We start from the raw sequence: 13,102 nt of genomic DNA, 5'->3' as shown, positions 1-13,102 counted from the left end.
TACTCAGATACAGGGCACCGAATGTTAGACTAGAAATATCAGGATTCTATGCAAACGCAGCACTTCGTGATTACGATCTGAAGTGGAACAATCAGAGTGTAGTGATGTGTAAAGAAGGAAACATCATCAGGAAATATGAAGGATACTGAGTGCGTCAACACTCTGAACAACAAAACCTGTTCCAAGAAGAGAGCGAATATTCATGTTAAATTTGGGTATTTATGCTACATGTACGTGTTGATGTAATATGGTTATTCAGACAAAGTTAAAGCTGTCTAAAGATAAAGTTTATTACCTTAAATATAATGCCTTACGTTAATTTACATACAATTTTCCTTATATAACTTTTGAAAAATAATTTTACTCATGGCTTGATACATATACGAAGGTGAACTGCTAGCCATTAGAGCAATTTTACCAAACTACACAGAATCAATAGTCATCTTGTGCAAAGCTGCATGTTTGGACTGATATGTTTTGTTGACACTGTCAATTGTCACGATTAATACGGCAGCCGAAGAGCGAGAAAGACATCCTGGTGAAAACAGCATAACAGCTCAAAACAAATGGCTGAACATTTGGCGTCAGCAAGAAACAGCCTCAAAGCCATTCTCCACACAAGGAAAGATACTTCAGACATTTTGACACTTGAAATGATTGAGATTTATTGCGTTTTACCAGAGAAGCCTTCAATAAAACATTATAGCATGTAGTGGGTGTTTATGTCTTATTTATCCCCAAGGGAAGGTAGATTAGCCATACACTGGCTTGTTTGTATTTCAAATGGCATGTATACTCTGGGATAATTAGAACCAAGGATAACCGTGTTATGGCTTTATGACAATCTATACATTTATATCCACAATGGATAGAAGTGAGTGTGTACGTTTGTATACACTTCATTTTCCATTAAACAGCTACCTTTTATTACAGGATATGGCTTACTAGTTATGTGAGTTACAGTTGAAAAGTTAAACACACATTATTCTCATATATATATGAAATTACTCTTCTTTTCTGTGTGAACTCTGATAACTGACTAAAATGCAAACAGGTGGTTGGACATTACCATCATTGAAAATCTTGTATTATATTTTATATTTTATATTGTACTATCATCACATTCATGAAGGTTACAAACATTTCCTTTTTCTTTTGAGACATTCATTTCATTTCACTTTCCCATTTTTAACCTTGCATTCTCTTCTGATGAAGTAAACTGTACCAGTTAGTTCACACATTGGCAAATTACCATGACCAATTTTCCTGAATCAATTTGGAGTTATTTATTGATCTGACACGAAGAGCAACGAAAATATTTGTGGTAACAAGTGGTATACAGTGGTAAACCACTCTCTTCTCTCCAATTTATAAGGTACTTTTCACACTGAAAAATATCCAGCAGAGAAAGACATTACACTCTGTTATTAGTATCCCCCAGGAAATACCCCTCCCCCCTCCCCGGTAGTCAAGGAAACGATTGCCTGTTGAAGCAAAACTATGTTCACGAGTACATTTTAGAAATTCAGGAACAAGGAAGATATGGCATAATGAGACAAGGGAGCAGAGACTTTGGAAGTTCAGAAACAGTCAACTAAACACAGTCATCTCAACAATGGATGAATATGGACAGCATAGAAGACTGAACTCACAGGTAAACGAGTGTATTACAGGATGACTTGTCTTTCTATGTGCCTTTAACAAATGGAGGTTTAAGTATTCCACCGCAGCAACGGAGAATGATTGAGAGGAAATGTGACCATCAATCTTGATGAGGGGAGACCTGGTACGGCAAATGAAATGATCGAACACGCTACAGAGGGGCTACGGACACGTGTCGATGTGTACTGACCATAAAAGTAGAGTGGCAATATATACACACAGTACTGTAATATGATGTTAGACCAGGGTGATTTAATCATGGAGAGCACAGAGACATTCAGGCAGTTAACACATATCCCCCTATACACACACATGCTAGGGGGAAATTGACGCCTAATAGTGCAATCATTAGTGGCAAACTCAAGCCAAACACACAGTAAACAACGTGTCAGCATCAATAAGGAAAGTAATTTCTCAAGTGCAACTAGCTGATTAAAAAGTAAAATGTTAGACAACAGCACTGGCATTCAGATGAAGAAATACGTGAGACCCAACTGTCAGGAAAGAACGCCGTCATAGAGACACGACTTTGTTTCCCTCTGAGGACTACACACTGTCACTTAAGCCACATTCTTTCCACTTATCACCGTTTGGCTCCATGAATTTGACAAATCTTCCCTTCTTACACAGAAAAAGGAGTCAATCCTCACGTTCATAACTGCCATGTGTCTTATCCAGAATCTGTCACAGTCAAGGATACTCACTAAGAAAGATAAATCTATGATTCACGCTGTTAGATTTCTCTGATCCTTCTATCTCAATGTTTTATGAACACAAAGACAGCTATATCCTACCACAGTGGCATCTTAAATCAAATATCAGCTTACAGGCTCCCTGCCTTTGTGAATAAATCAGGCAAATCTTTTTTTCTCACAAATTTAATGTCAGATTTATTTGTGTTTGGGAAATTAGGAAAGTGAATCATGGCGTCCCAGCAGATTCATGATAAAGTCTTTTGCTCACATCCCAATACACAGAGCATGCAGTTCAATTTACAGCCACAGTAAGCCCAATGCATTGACCAGATTTACTGGCCATTCACATTGATAGCACAGCCATTTTCATCGGCCAGTAAAAGTAAACTACAGCAGTGTGACTTCTTTATCATGTGCCTTACATAAAAACAATCTGGAAAGATAATAAAATTGTTTTAAAGTTTCTTTTGAAATTCTGACAGTAAAATCTTACCAGCACTAAACCATTCTAGTTGGAAAACATTCCATCCAATGAAGCCAAAATATTGACAAAAAAGATGTTTTGGGATTTTTTTCTAAAATTAGTAACTTTAGCCATCGCTTTCAAATGCTGCGTATGAAATCCTGAATATATTGAAGGTTGAAACCCTATGATGATGGGTTATCATATCTCAGGTGTTTTGAAAAGCCAGAGAGAGTTTCTAAAGAGTACATCACCATAACCCAAAGCCATCATTGGATGAGGTATATTCATAAACAAGTTACCCCTTTTTCACAAAAATAAAAAAACATGAAAATGGTAATTGCACACCATAAACTGATCATAAGTCAGCATTTATGGATGTAACCTGACTCTTTGATATGGAACACATTCAGAGATATTTTCAGATAATTCTACTTCTCTCCATGAAATGAAATGCATCCCTTTACTTGGGAGGATAATGGTAATTGATGTGGGTAACAAGACCGCATCACTTCCTTTACAAAGGAAAAGCTTTTAGCTAAACGCCGTGAAACGGGAGAAGAAGTCAGTTTCCAAGACCCGTATGGTAATAAGCAATGACTGATGACAAATGCGTAGATATCACTCAGCATGAAACCTCAACAAATTTGACACATAAGTTTTTCCCCAAATAGGATTACATATGATTTAAAACTTATAATGTATCACTAATCATAGATGACTGATTTTTAATTACGATAATGTCCCTAGTTATGCTTTTTCATCTATATTTAATCTGAAGACTGGCTCTGAGAATAACACAGTAAGACGTTTGCTTTTAACATTTCAAATTTCATTAAGATCATGATCCATTTTTGATGACGTTTTCAGTAACTATGGACAAGGTTCTCTGTAATTGCCTGTATCAAAGAACACTAACATGAATTGATTTTGAAAATCCTGACAATGAAAACCAATTTGTTCATCGCATTCGATAATTTCAGTTGACATGGTTTCAGAGCAGGATGTACGAATCACAAGAGCCAGCCAGTAAAATCTGACTAGCATTTCTGACTGGAAACTCACGTACTAAGTAGAAAAGCAAGAGTAAAGTTGTAGCCAGGAAATCACATCCTGACAATGAGAATTTTCTTTGCTTTCATCTGACCTGTTCACCCCTGTTTCCTTGGTACAATTGTCCACAATCACCACTCGTAACAATGAGTTGGGTCAAACCAAGGTGGTGAAAAGGTTAAAAGTCACAGAAAGGCTACTCAGCAGACAGGAAGGAAGACTCGCCCACATTTTACACAACTGCCATTTTCAAGCAATAATTGAAACAATCTTACAAAGACCAAACATTTTATTACATGTAATTCATAAAACAGGAATAGTCCTGTCGACTTACTTTCTCTAAAGTTCAATTCTACTTAAGGGTATAATGTGTATTTCTGGCCCATGTCAATTACTTTAAAAGTAAGTCTCATGATATTTAGACTGATTATGATAACATTTTTAAAAATAAGCTAAGTGATTTAAAGAAAGTGTAAGGTATCTGATATGTTACCAACACTTACCTTGTAATGCTCTTCTTTCAAAATCAAAATCATTACAAGCGACCTAGCGGCCGATATAGCTCCGCTGTGTTTATGTAGAGAGTAACTATTTTTGACACATGTTGATGAAGAAGGTGGAAATCTTTGATAGCTCATTGCAATGGCCAGAAAAAAGTGGCTAAAATAAGCTGCAAAAATACACAATTTCATCATACTTTGAATATATCACATCGGATCATCCCTAAGAACATGTCAACCAAAGCTATCCGATGAGTATAGTTTTTGAGAATGAAATTTTCTGACCATAAATGGCAACATTGCCCCAAAAATACAAAATTACAGATTTCATCAGAAATTCAATATATATTACTTAGCTCATCTGTGGAAACCTGTATACCAAATTTCAAAGCTATCAGAACAGTACTTTTTGAGAAACACATTTTTTGACCAAAAATGGCAAAAATTGCCCCAAAATTACAAAATTGCAGATTTCATCATAATTTCAATAAATATCATTAAGTTGATCTGTAGGAACCTGTATACCAAATTGCAAAGCTATCAGATGAGCAGTTTTGGAAATACACATTTTTTGACCAAAAATGGCAAAAATTGCCCCAAAAATACAAAATTACAGATTTCATCAGAAATTCAATTTATATTACTAAGTTCATCTATAGAAACCTGTATACCAAATTTCAAAACTATCAGACCAGTACTTTTTGAAAAAAACATTTTTTGACCAAAAATGGCAAAAATTGTCTTAAAAATGCAAATTTGCATATTTCTGCACAATTTGAACAAATCTGAAATAGATCATCCCTAGGGACATATGTATCAAATATCAAAGCTATCTGACTTGTAGTTTTGAAGAAGAAGATTTTTAAAGATTTTTTTACCAAAAATGACAAAAATTGCCTTAAAAATACAAATATGCAAATTTCACCACGATTTGAACAAATCTGACTGTAGTCACCCTAAGTAAACTGCATATTACATTTAAAAGCAATCGGACAAGCGGTTTCAGAGAAGAAGATTTTTTTACCAAAAACAGCAGAAAATGCCCCAAAAATACAAATATGCAAATATCACCACAATTTGAACAAACTTAAGTGAGGTCACCCCAAGTGAACTGCATATAAAATTTCAAAGCAATTGGACTTGCGGTTTCAGAGGAGAAGGCAATTGTTGACGGACGACGGACGACGACGGACGACGACGGACGACGACGACGGACGACGGACGACGACGGAAAATCAACCTATTTGATAAGCTCCGCGTCGCTGACAGCGGAGCTAAATCATTAAAATTGATATTTTGTTATGGTATTTCCTGGGCGTCACATCGATAATTATGGTACTGGAATTTGTAATTAATGCATCGTTTTCCTTACATCCAAAATAACAACATCAATGATGAGGACGAAGGGAAAGATGATAATGGTGGTGGTGGTCATGAGAACAGGACTGTTATTTGGAGTTTCATGCTTATTTATGAATATTAGACGTCTGAAAAGTTTCTAGGCGGTGAATATTTCATAAAGAAGAACAGTTACTAGTAATATATCTTGTCTGCTGAGTCCCTAGACTTCTGATATATTAAAAATAAAAAATTCATCACTTCCACTTCACTTCCAGTTTTTCCTTTGTACTTATACCTAGACCACACAATTGTATAAAACAATCAATGCATGTGGAGAACACAGTCAATCATGCATATATGGATGCAATTCAAAATGAAATCAATAGCAATCGACAGACATCAGAACTAAAATTTTGAACACTTAGCTTGAGTAAGGCATCTGCCCGATAGAAAAATCACTTATGTGATACAGGTGTGTATGCCACCATGACAGCATTTCTTTACACATTTCACCTTCAGTATTAAATTATCCTGCCCTGAAATTTGAAGTCCACTATCTCCACGTAAAAAGTTTCACCTTGAAAAACATACATTATCGAGAAAGCTAAGATTAAAAATTACCTACATGTATTTGTCACAGGATATCACTCACCAGTAAAGTTACGGCACTGTCAACGGATGCTCATAACAGCCTCGAGGCAAAATATAAAAGCAGCCGTTTCATATAATTTCGTGACATCAGGTGTTCAACTCAGATTAGAACATCATTCAACATGCATCAAGCCACACAGTATTGGCCGCGGGAGATCTTCATAAAAAAAATCTTTATAAAATCTATTCGAAATTACCTTGGTGTATTTCAACTAATTCAGATGTCAAAAAGCAATAAAACGTGAAGTAGTCCATGGAATGCAGTGATGGAATAAAAACCAACGCACTGATAATCAGTGAAACAGTCTGTGAACGCAGTGGTGTAATGAGAGGTGATCTAAAGCCAGATTTTTACCCAAAGCCAGGCTACTTACACATCTTTTGATGATGACAAAATGGTGAAATGTCTGACAGCAGGCACTCCAGTCAATGTTGATGCTCTCTGGGTAACTGAGTTTTTATCAGCAAAAAACATGCCTAATTGGCCGGGTAGTATGATTTGAAATCGTATACTTATTCAATTTTGTTGTCAGCAAATGAAAGACTTGGCTGTTATTTCAGACAGACGTGACAAATTTGAGAAATAGCATCATTATTGAGTGTAGTATGTCACATATTAGTTATCCACTAATAGTGCTACACAGTGTATTGATGATACATGTATTTTGCAAGGCATATTGCTTATTAACCCTTTGAGCACTGTAAATTTTCCCACCAAATTTGTTGTGCAAAATTTTACCACTTTTTAATGAATTTATTGTAATTGTTTTGATAATTTTAAACCAAATGGACATTACTTTTAATTGGTTAATGTTTTTGATCAAAATTTTCTAAAATAACCTGAAAAAAAATTGTCAGGGCTACATTTTATAAAGGTGGCAAAAATTGACTTTGGCGCTCAAAGGGTTGAAATCAATGTTTTCTTGTGGTTTATGTCTTCTATAAAATGTTGAGTTATTTACAGAAACAAAACATATCCAAGAAATTCAAAAAGATAATTAACTTCTAATTTTGGTATCCATTAAGATACATACAACAAGACAGAGATATATGTGCTACAAATGTTCACAAAATAATTTTAATCATAAAGTGATGGAGCAGAAAGAGTAAATAAAAGTCATGCTGAGTGACATTTAACTCAAATTGAAAAATTCTTATTTGCAATAACAACGCACAGGTTTAAATAAATGTTAAATTATGGAAAAGATCAGACTATTTTCACTTAATTACATATTAAACAATGGTAAATTTTACACATCCGTGGCAATGTAACACTAGAATAGGAAGGCAGTTCCTAGCAACCAGCATCCACGGGAATGGAAAGATGATTCTCAACAGTATGTCTTGCTTGCATCTATTTTAAGTTGGTTTTTTAACCCAGAGCTATGCAAGTAATCACTGGATACCTGACAAATACATCACACAACAGGAAACCCAACGGCAATAAAATTATCCACACCCATCTAAATTTTGTAACCAGGCATTTCAACATCTTTCCATGTGTCTTATGACATCTTCCACTTTCTAATCAGGAGTTTGAAAACTGCCGACTTCTACTTAAACAAATGCCATTCTATTTCCATTATTGTTTTGAGCGGTAAAAAGAACATTTTTAAAATTTTACAATGATAGGTGGTAAATTTCATTCACAATATGCAGTGTTCCTTCAACCAAGTATACCTGAATATTTCTGTTTCGCATCTGGAAAGGTCACTAACTAAGGTTTACAGACAGTAATCCCGCACTGAAATCCGACGTATTATCCTTTTTTTTTTCTTGCCTGGTGAATTTCATCCAAAGTTCACACAAACCCCCCTCGTCTATCAAACCGAGCTTAAATCTTGAAAGAGGATTATATTTTCTAAAGTGATGGGTTTTAGACCATTTAATAGCCCCGCACTGAATTAGGCTGATATCAGACAGAGCAACTACTGGGTAGATATCATTACCATGGATATTCTACCCCGCAATACAAAATAATAGATATTACTTCATACTCTGGCTAGACATGTACTGAGCTTTAAATTTACAAAATGTACAATGTGTTAGTCATTCTTCTCTTACTAGACATTTTGCCCTGTTTATTCCAAAAATACTTAAATTTTAATAGGAAGGAAAATAAAATAAATAAAATAAGATAATATAAATATATAAAAATAAAAAAATAAAAAAAATATATATATATACACTTATTTACATGAGTTCTGTCTGAAGTTATGCTAATAATAAAAAAATAAACCTTTAATAATCAAATGATACCTTGAAACTACAATCACAATGATAGTGTCAAGATGCCAAAATTGTTGACATTTTCATCTTCAGTGGCTAAATGTTAAAATGTCAACGATGCCACTTCAAATTCAAGTGTAGTGTTAATAGCTTATAAATGCACTATGTTCAGCGGTAAACTATATGACAGATTTCAGGATTCATAATGTACTATGGCATAGTAGCTATCTTTTTTATCCGTTGAGGGTAAATTTTAGAAGCTATAGGGGATGTGAATATTACCAAGTCTCAACGCTACAAAACCTACACATACACCACTGATCAAATGAATTTTGTACTTACAGGCAATATACTGGCTTTGTATAAGGAATATCAACTTCCACACTGAAGTCACTCATAAATCAGTACATACAAGCTACATATAAGAGGCAATGGATCTCAAATAACTATAAAAGAAGCCTTGAATATTTTCTCATTTTACTGCGAAGGCAGGCACAAAGTGTGATGTGACAACACTTGCTGGTATGACTCAGGACAACATTATCAATCAAACTCTTGAATTTTCAGTAGAAATATTACGGTACTTCTGTTATTGTAGTTGTTAATTATTATTATTATTATTATTATTATTATTATTATTATTGTAATAATTATAAAGGAAAAATTAAATGCTTTATGAAAGTGCATTTGGAGTATTATTTTTTGGAAAAAGTATTCTTGATTAAAAATACCACTCCAAATAAATTGCCCCTGAAAGCTAACCTATCGCAGTTTCGATTATACAATTATTTCAATGTTGTTGTTGTTGTTGTTGTTGTTGTTGTTGTTGTTGTTGTTGTTAACTTTGTACCACTTGCTTTAGAGTCGACTGCCCAAAGCATTTGCCATTGCAACACAAGTCCTGACATCGTGACCGGAATGGAGTATAACTAACGGCGCGGCGAAGCTAGCTGTTCATTCACAACGCTTGTACGCACTTCCGCGTATACACACGTTTCAAATATTGACATGTGAATTTTGCAATACTGGTAACGGCTGTTGCGACATGTTTTCAGCGAGTGGTGTATTCCATGAGTCTCCTATCCAGAAGTAAATACTACCACGTGTAATGGACATGATAAAATGTTTTTATAATAGAGAGGTGTCGATGTTATTGCGCCACGTAGTTAGGCATCAAGCTGTGTCGTAAATAAAGTATACGACTCAAAAGGTGACATTCGTGCATGTGTCCTAAAGAGCACTGCACTCTGCAGTGGCCTGAGACCTCTTGTGGGTAGATCAATGTTTACACTGGTATCGGACAGTGGATCAGACGGCGGGCTTTGCCATCGTGATAGACAATTCACAAACCTAGTATAACAACGGCATCGTGTATATATCAGGGAGGAGTGCACATCACCCCAAAGTAATAGTACACCATCTGCATATTATCCAAAATCAGCGAAACTTTCCATGAAACATTAATAGTGACTGTGCACTGCAGGAACTCACCCGTTTCTTTGTCCATTTTTGTTTGGCTTCAGTGTAGACCAAAGCTGATAGAATGATCAGAACTACCAGGTACGATTTCATCGTGACCATGTCAGGAACTTTTGGAGTTCAGCCTCTCTACCTTTCAGTAGACTGCATCGCCAGTGATCACAGTTGTATTTAAAACTTCTCAGCGTAGAGCACCGCACCGGCGTAGTAGTAATTTCCTACGTCACGACGAACAACACCCGACAGACGAGGTGCACTGGCGGAGTGATATATCACATACACCATTGATAGCACAGTACGTGTATATTCCACTGCGAAAAAGAAAAAACAATGCATGACAATTAAATGTTGGCCAGGAGTCGACGCCAATGAACACCATCTTTGTAAGACAGAATGCCCAGCGTCACCATTTTAAAGTCCACTGACAGGATATTTTACCAGCCATTCTCAACGATACATTATTATAACATTTAAAGTCATCACCTGTATGATACTACTGTATGATACTCATACTACCGGAGTATATACATTTATGCTCATTAATAGTAATCAACATATAATCCCAAATGTTTACGGATAATCTGCCGTATTTTAAACTTGTTTTTATAAAATTGGTCAAATTAAACCGAACGTGATTGTTTCTTCGACTGATGTCAATTGTTTTTTGGTTGTTCAACAGCAATCATCAGAGCAGTGGTGAAGTTTCTGAGCTAGTCGAGTTCAGGCTTGGCCGTAGCGGTGTACAGCGCCCGCTGTAGTACACGGATTAGATTGAAACATGCCAGTAGGATACCGTGCAGACATATATCGCATTTCTTTAAATGCACTAAATACAGAAATCGTAGACTCAATATGATGTGATGTGATATCACATTATAAGGCACATAGGAAATGGGTGTTACAGTGAATCATAGTGTAGTCGACAAATAGTGCCTCTGCATACTTAGGGACGATTCAGAATTTACTTCCGGGGGGTGGAGGATTTTCAGGGGGGCCACCCATTTTTCCCAAGAAAATTTAGGGGGGGGCAGACAAAAATACCACAATCTTTTAGGGGGGGCCAAGAAAAAAAACATCAATTCAATATTTGCCCAGAATTCTGATCTCTACAAAAGAGCACCGTAGACGCTACCTGGGTGACATATAAACTCACATGTTTAGTTAAACTCCTTTAGCTGCCAAATTCGGTAATATTCACAGTGGTTTGTTTTATGCATCTACTGCAGTATCTTGTTCTCCTCCCTGAAGCGTTATGAAATGTCCAGTATTTAGCGTGTCAATACAAACCATACAGTGAACAGTCAGGGTTGTTTTTGTTGAAAAGAGATCTCAGATCAAGTCCAGACTAGAATTCATTTATCAACAATAACAATGGTCATTTATGTTCACACTGGTATGTTGCTAAATACAGCATTGGGGTGTTCTATGTAGTGATAGAATAACAAACAAATGCTGATACACAGAGATGAACATTACAAATGCTAAAAATTACAGCAAATGTCTTTTTAAGGTTGGGTTTACCTTGTAGCTTGTAAAGCAGTTGAAAGTTGCATGATAAAGAAGTGTTAATTTATGCAAATGTATGCAAATCACCTGATTTCTTGGCTTCTTTTGCCTCCCAATTTCAAAATTTCAAACGAATTTAACTCCACTCCGGCTGGGTCAAATTTTCTGAAATTTCACATTATGTTTTTAAATGCTATATAACACAACAACTATCAATTGGTTTTGTTTGACAATAAAGCTCTTACATTTTAATAAGAGGCATTTGAATAAGAGGCATTTTAATTTTGCTGATCATGATTTTAATCAATTATTAGAGTGTCAGTCTTTAAACCCCTACAATTTTAAAATGAAGATGGATAATGCCAAGTAAAATAGTTGTTTTTTTCTACATGAATACTATCCTTTCAAGTGAAATATTACATTTCAGAAAATACTGTCTAGTTTTCGACTTAAATAAATTTTTATCATTAATACAAAAATTGAGGTTTTTTACCCCAAATATACACCCACTTCATCCTTTGAGTAAACTACTGCTACTGCTACTCTTCTTTTCTGCTCCTTTTTTCTATGTTTCATTCTCATCAATTTACCCTTTCTAAATTTTTTAAATGTTCTACATAACTTTTTACAGTGCTTATATCTACTATAAACTTTTTGAAAATAAATTTATGGCCGTCTCATCTTCAAGGTGCTTTTCAATGAATAGGTTTTAATGTTGAAAATAAAAATATTATGTATTACTGTCAAAAATATATGGTGAAAAATTTACAAAAGGGTTGATTTTCCAATAATCCTGTATGTGCATCCAGAAGATCATGTGGCACTGCACCAATGCTATGGTGTCGGATTGTTGAAATATTGTGTACACAAGAAATTTGCTGTAGTCCAAGAAGTGATCTCAGTGTGTATGAGGCTAGGAGAAATGTGGATAGGCTTACACATTGTGTATTGATGCTAATACTTTTGTGTCCCATTCATTCTGATATGTATAATCAAAGATTTCACAGTGGCGGCTGGCAGAAAAGGCAAAAAAAACAATTAACATGTATTGTTTCGTGTCATCTGAAAACATGCGCATCATGACTATTCTAAAATTAAAGTTTGTTAAAAAAATTTGAAATATGAATGCTCTGTCAATTTTGAAAAATACTGCTGACAAAATGTGAATTTTGACTTACACAGGGTTGTCTGCATTTTAATATGAACATTGGATTGTGAATGGAATGAGCAGAATAACATGTGAATTCATGTTTTGGATAAGGTGTTTTGTTCAAGAAATGTTCTAAAATATTCCTCAGCATTGTTGCTTTCAGTGGCAGCAACTTGGTTTTATGACAACCAAATTAGAAAAAAAGAGAAAATTAAAAACAAGTTGGCTTTCACCAATTTTAATTCCTAATGTTTAAAACTTTCACCGTGAGTCTGCAAATATTCAGCATCATCAAATGAAAATGTATGCTGAACGTGTGCATGTACATGTACATCTCACTTTCCAGAAATATCTGGATATCTGCAAATGAGAT

General features: G+C 35.2%; 1 protein-coding gene across 2 annotated transcripts in view; it reads right to left on the bottom strand.

The window, feature by feature from the left end:
• Window positions 1-10,387, bottom strand: part of LOC139150210 (glutaminyl-peptide cyclotransferase-like) — a 67,613-nt gene extending 57,226 nt beyond the window's left edge. Inside the window, exon 1 of one of the 2 annotated variants that reach the window (XM_070722433.1) lies at window positions 10,086-10,387. In XM_070722433.1, coding sequence (XP_070578534.1) covers window positions 10,086-10,175 — 90 coding nt within the window. In that variant the 5' untranslated portion in view covers window positions 10,176-10,387. The remainder of the gene's footprint in view (window positions 1-10,085) is intronic. The other variant, XM_070722431.1, reaches the window with a different exon arrangement.
• Window positions 10,388-13,102: the final 2,715 nt, after the last annotated feature.

The sequence above is a fragment of the Ptychodera flava genome, chromosome 14, assembly GCF_041260155.1.
Source record: "Ptychodera flava strain L36383 chromosome 14, AS_Pfla_20210202, whole genome shotgun sequence".
Lineage (NCBI taxonomy): Eukaryota > Metazoa > Hemichordata > Enteropneusta > Ptychoderidae > Ptychodera > Ptychodera flava.
Note: the sequence above shows the minus strand (reverse complement) of the source record. Positions and strands in the feature narration are given on the sequence as shown.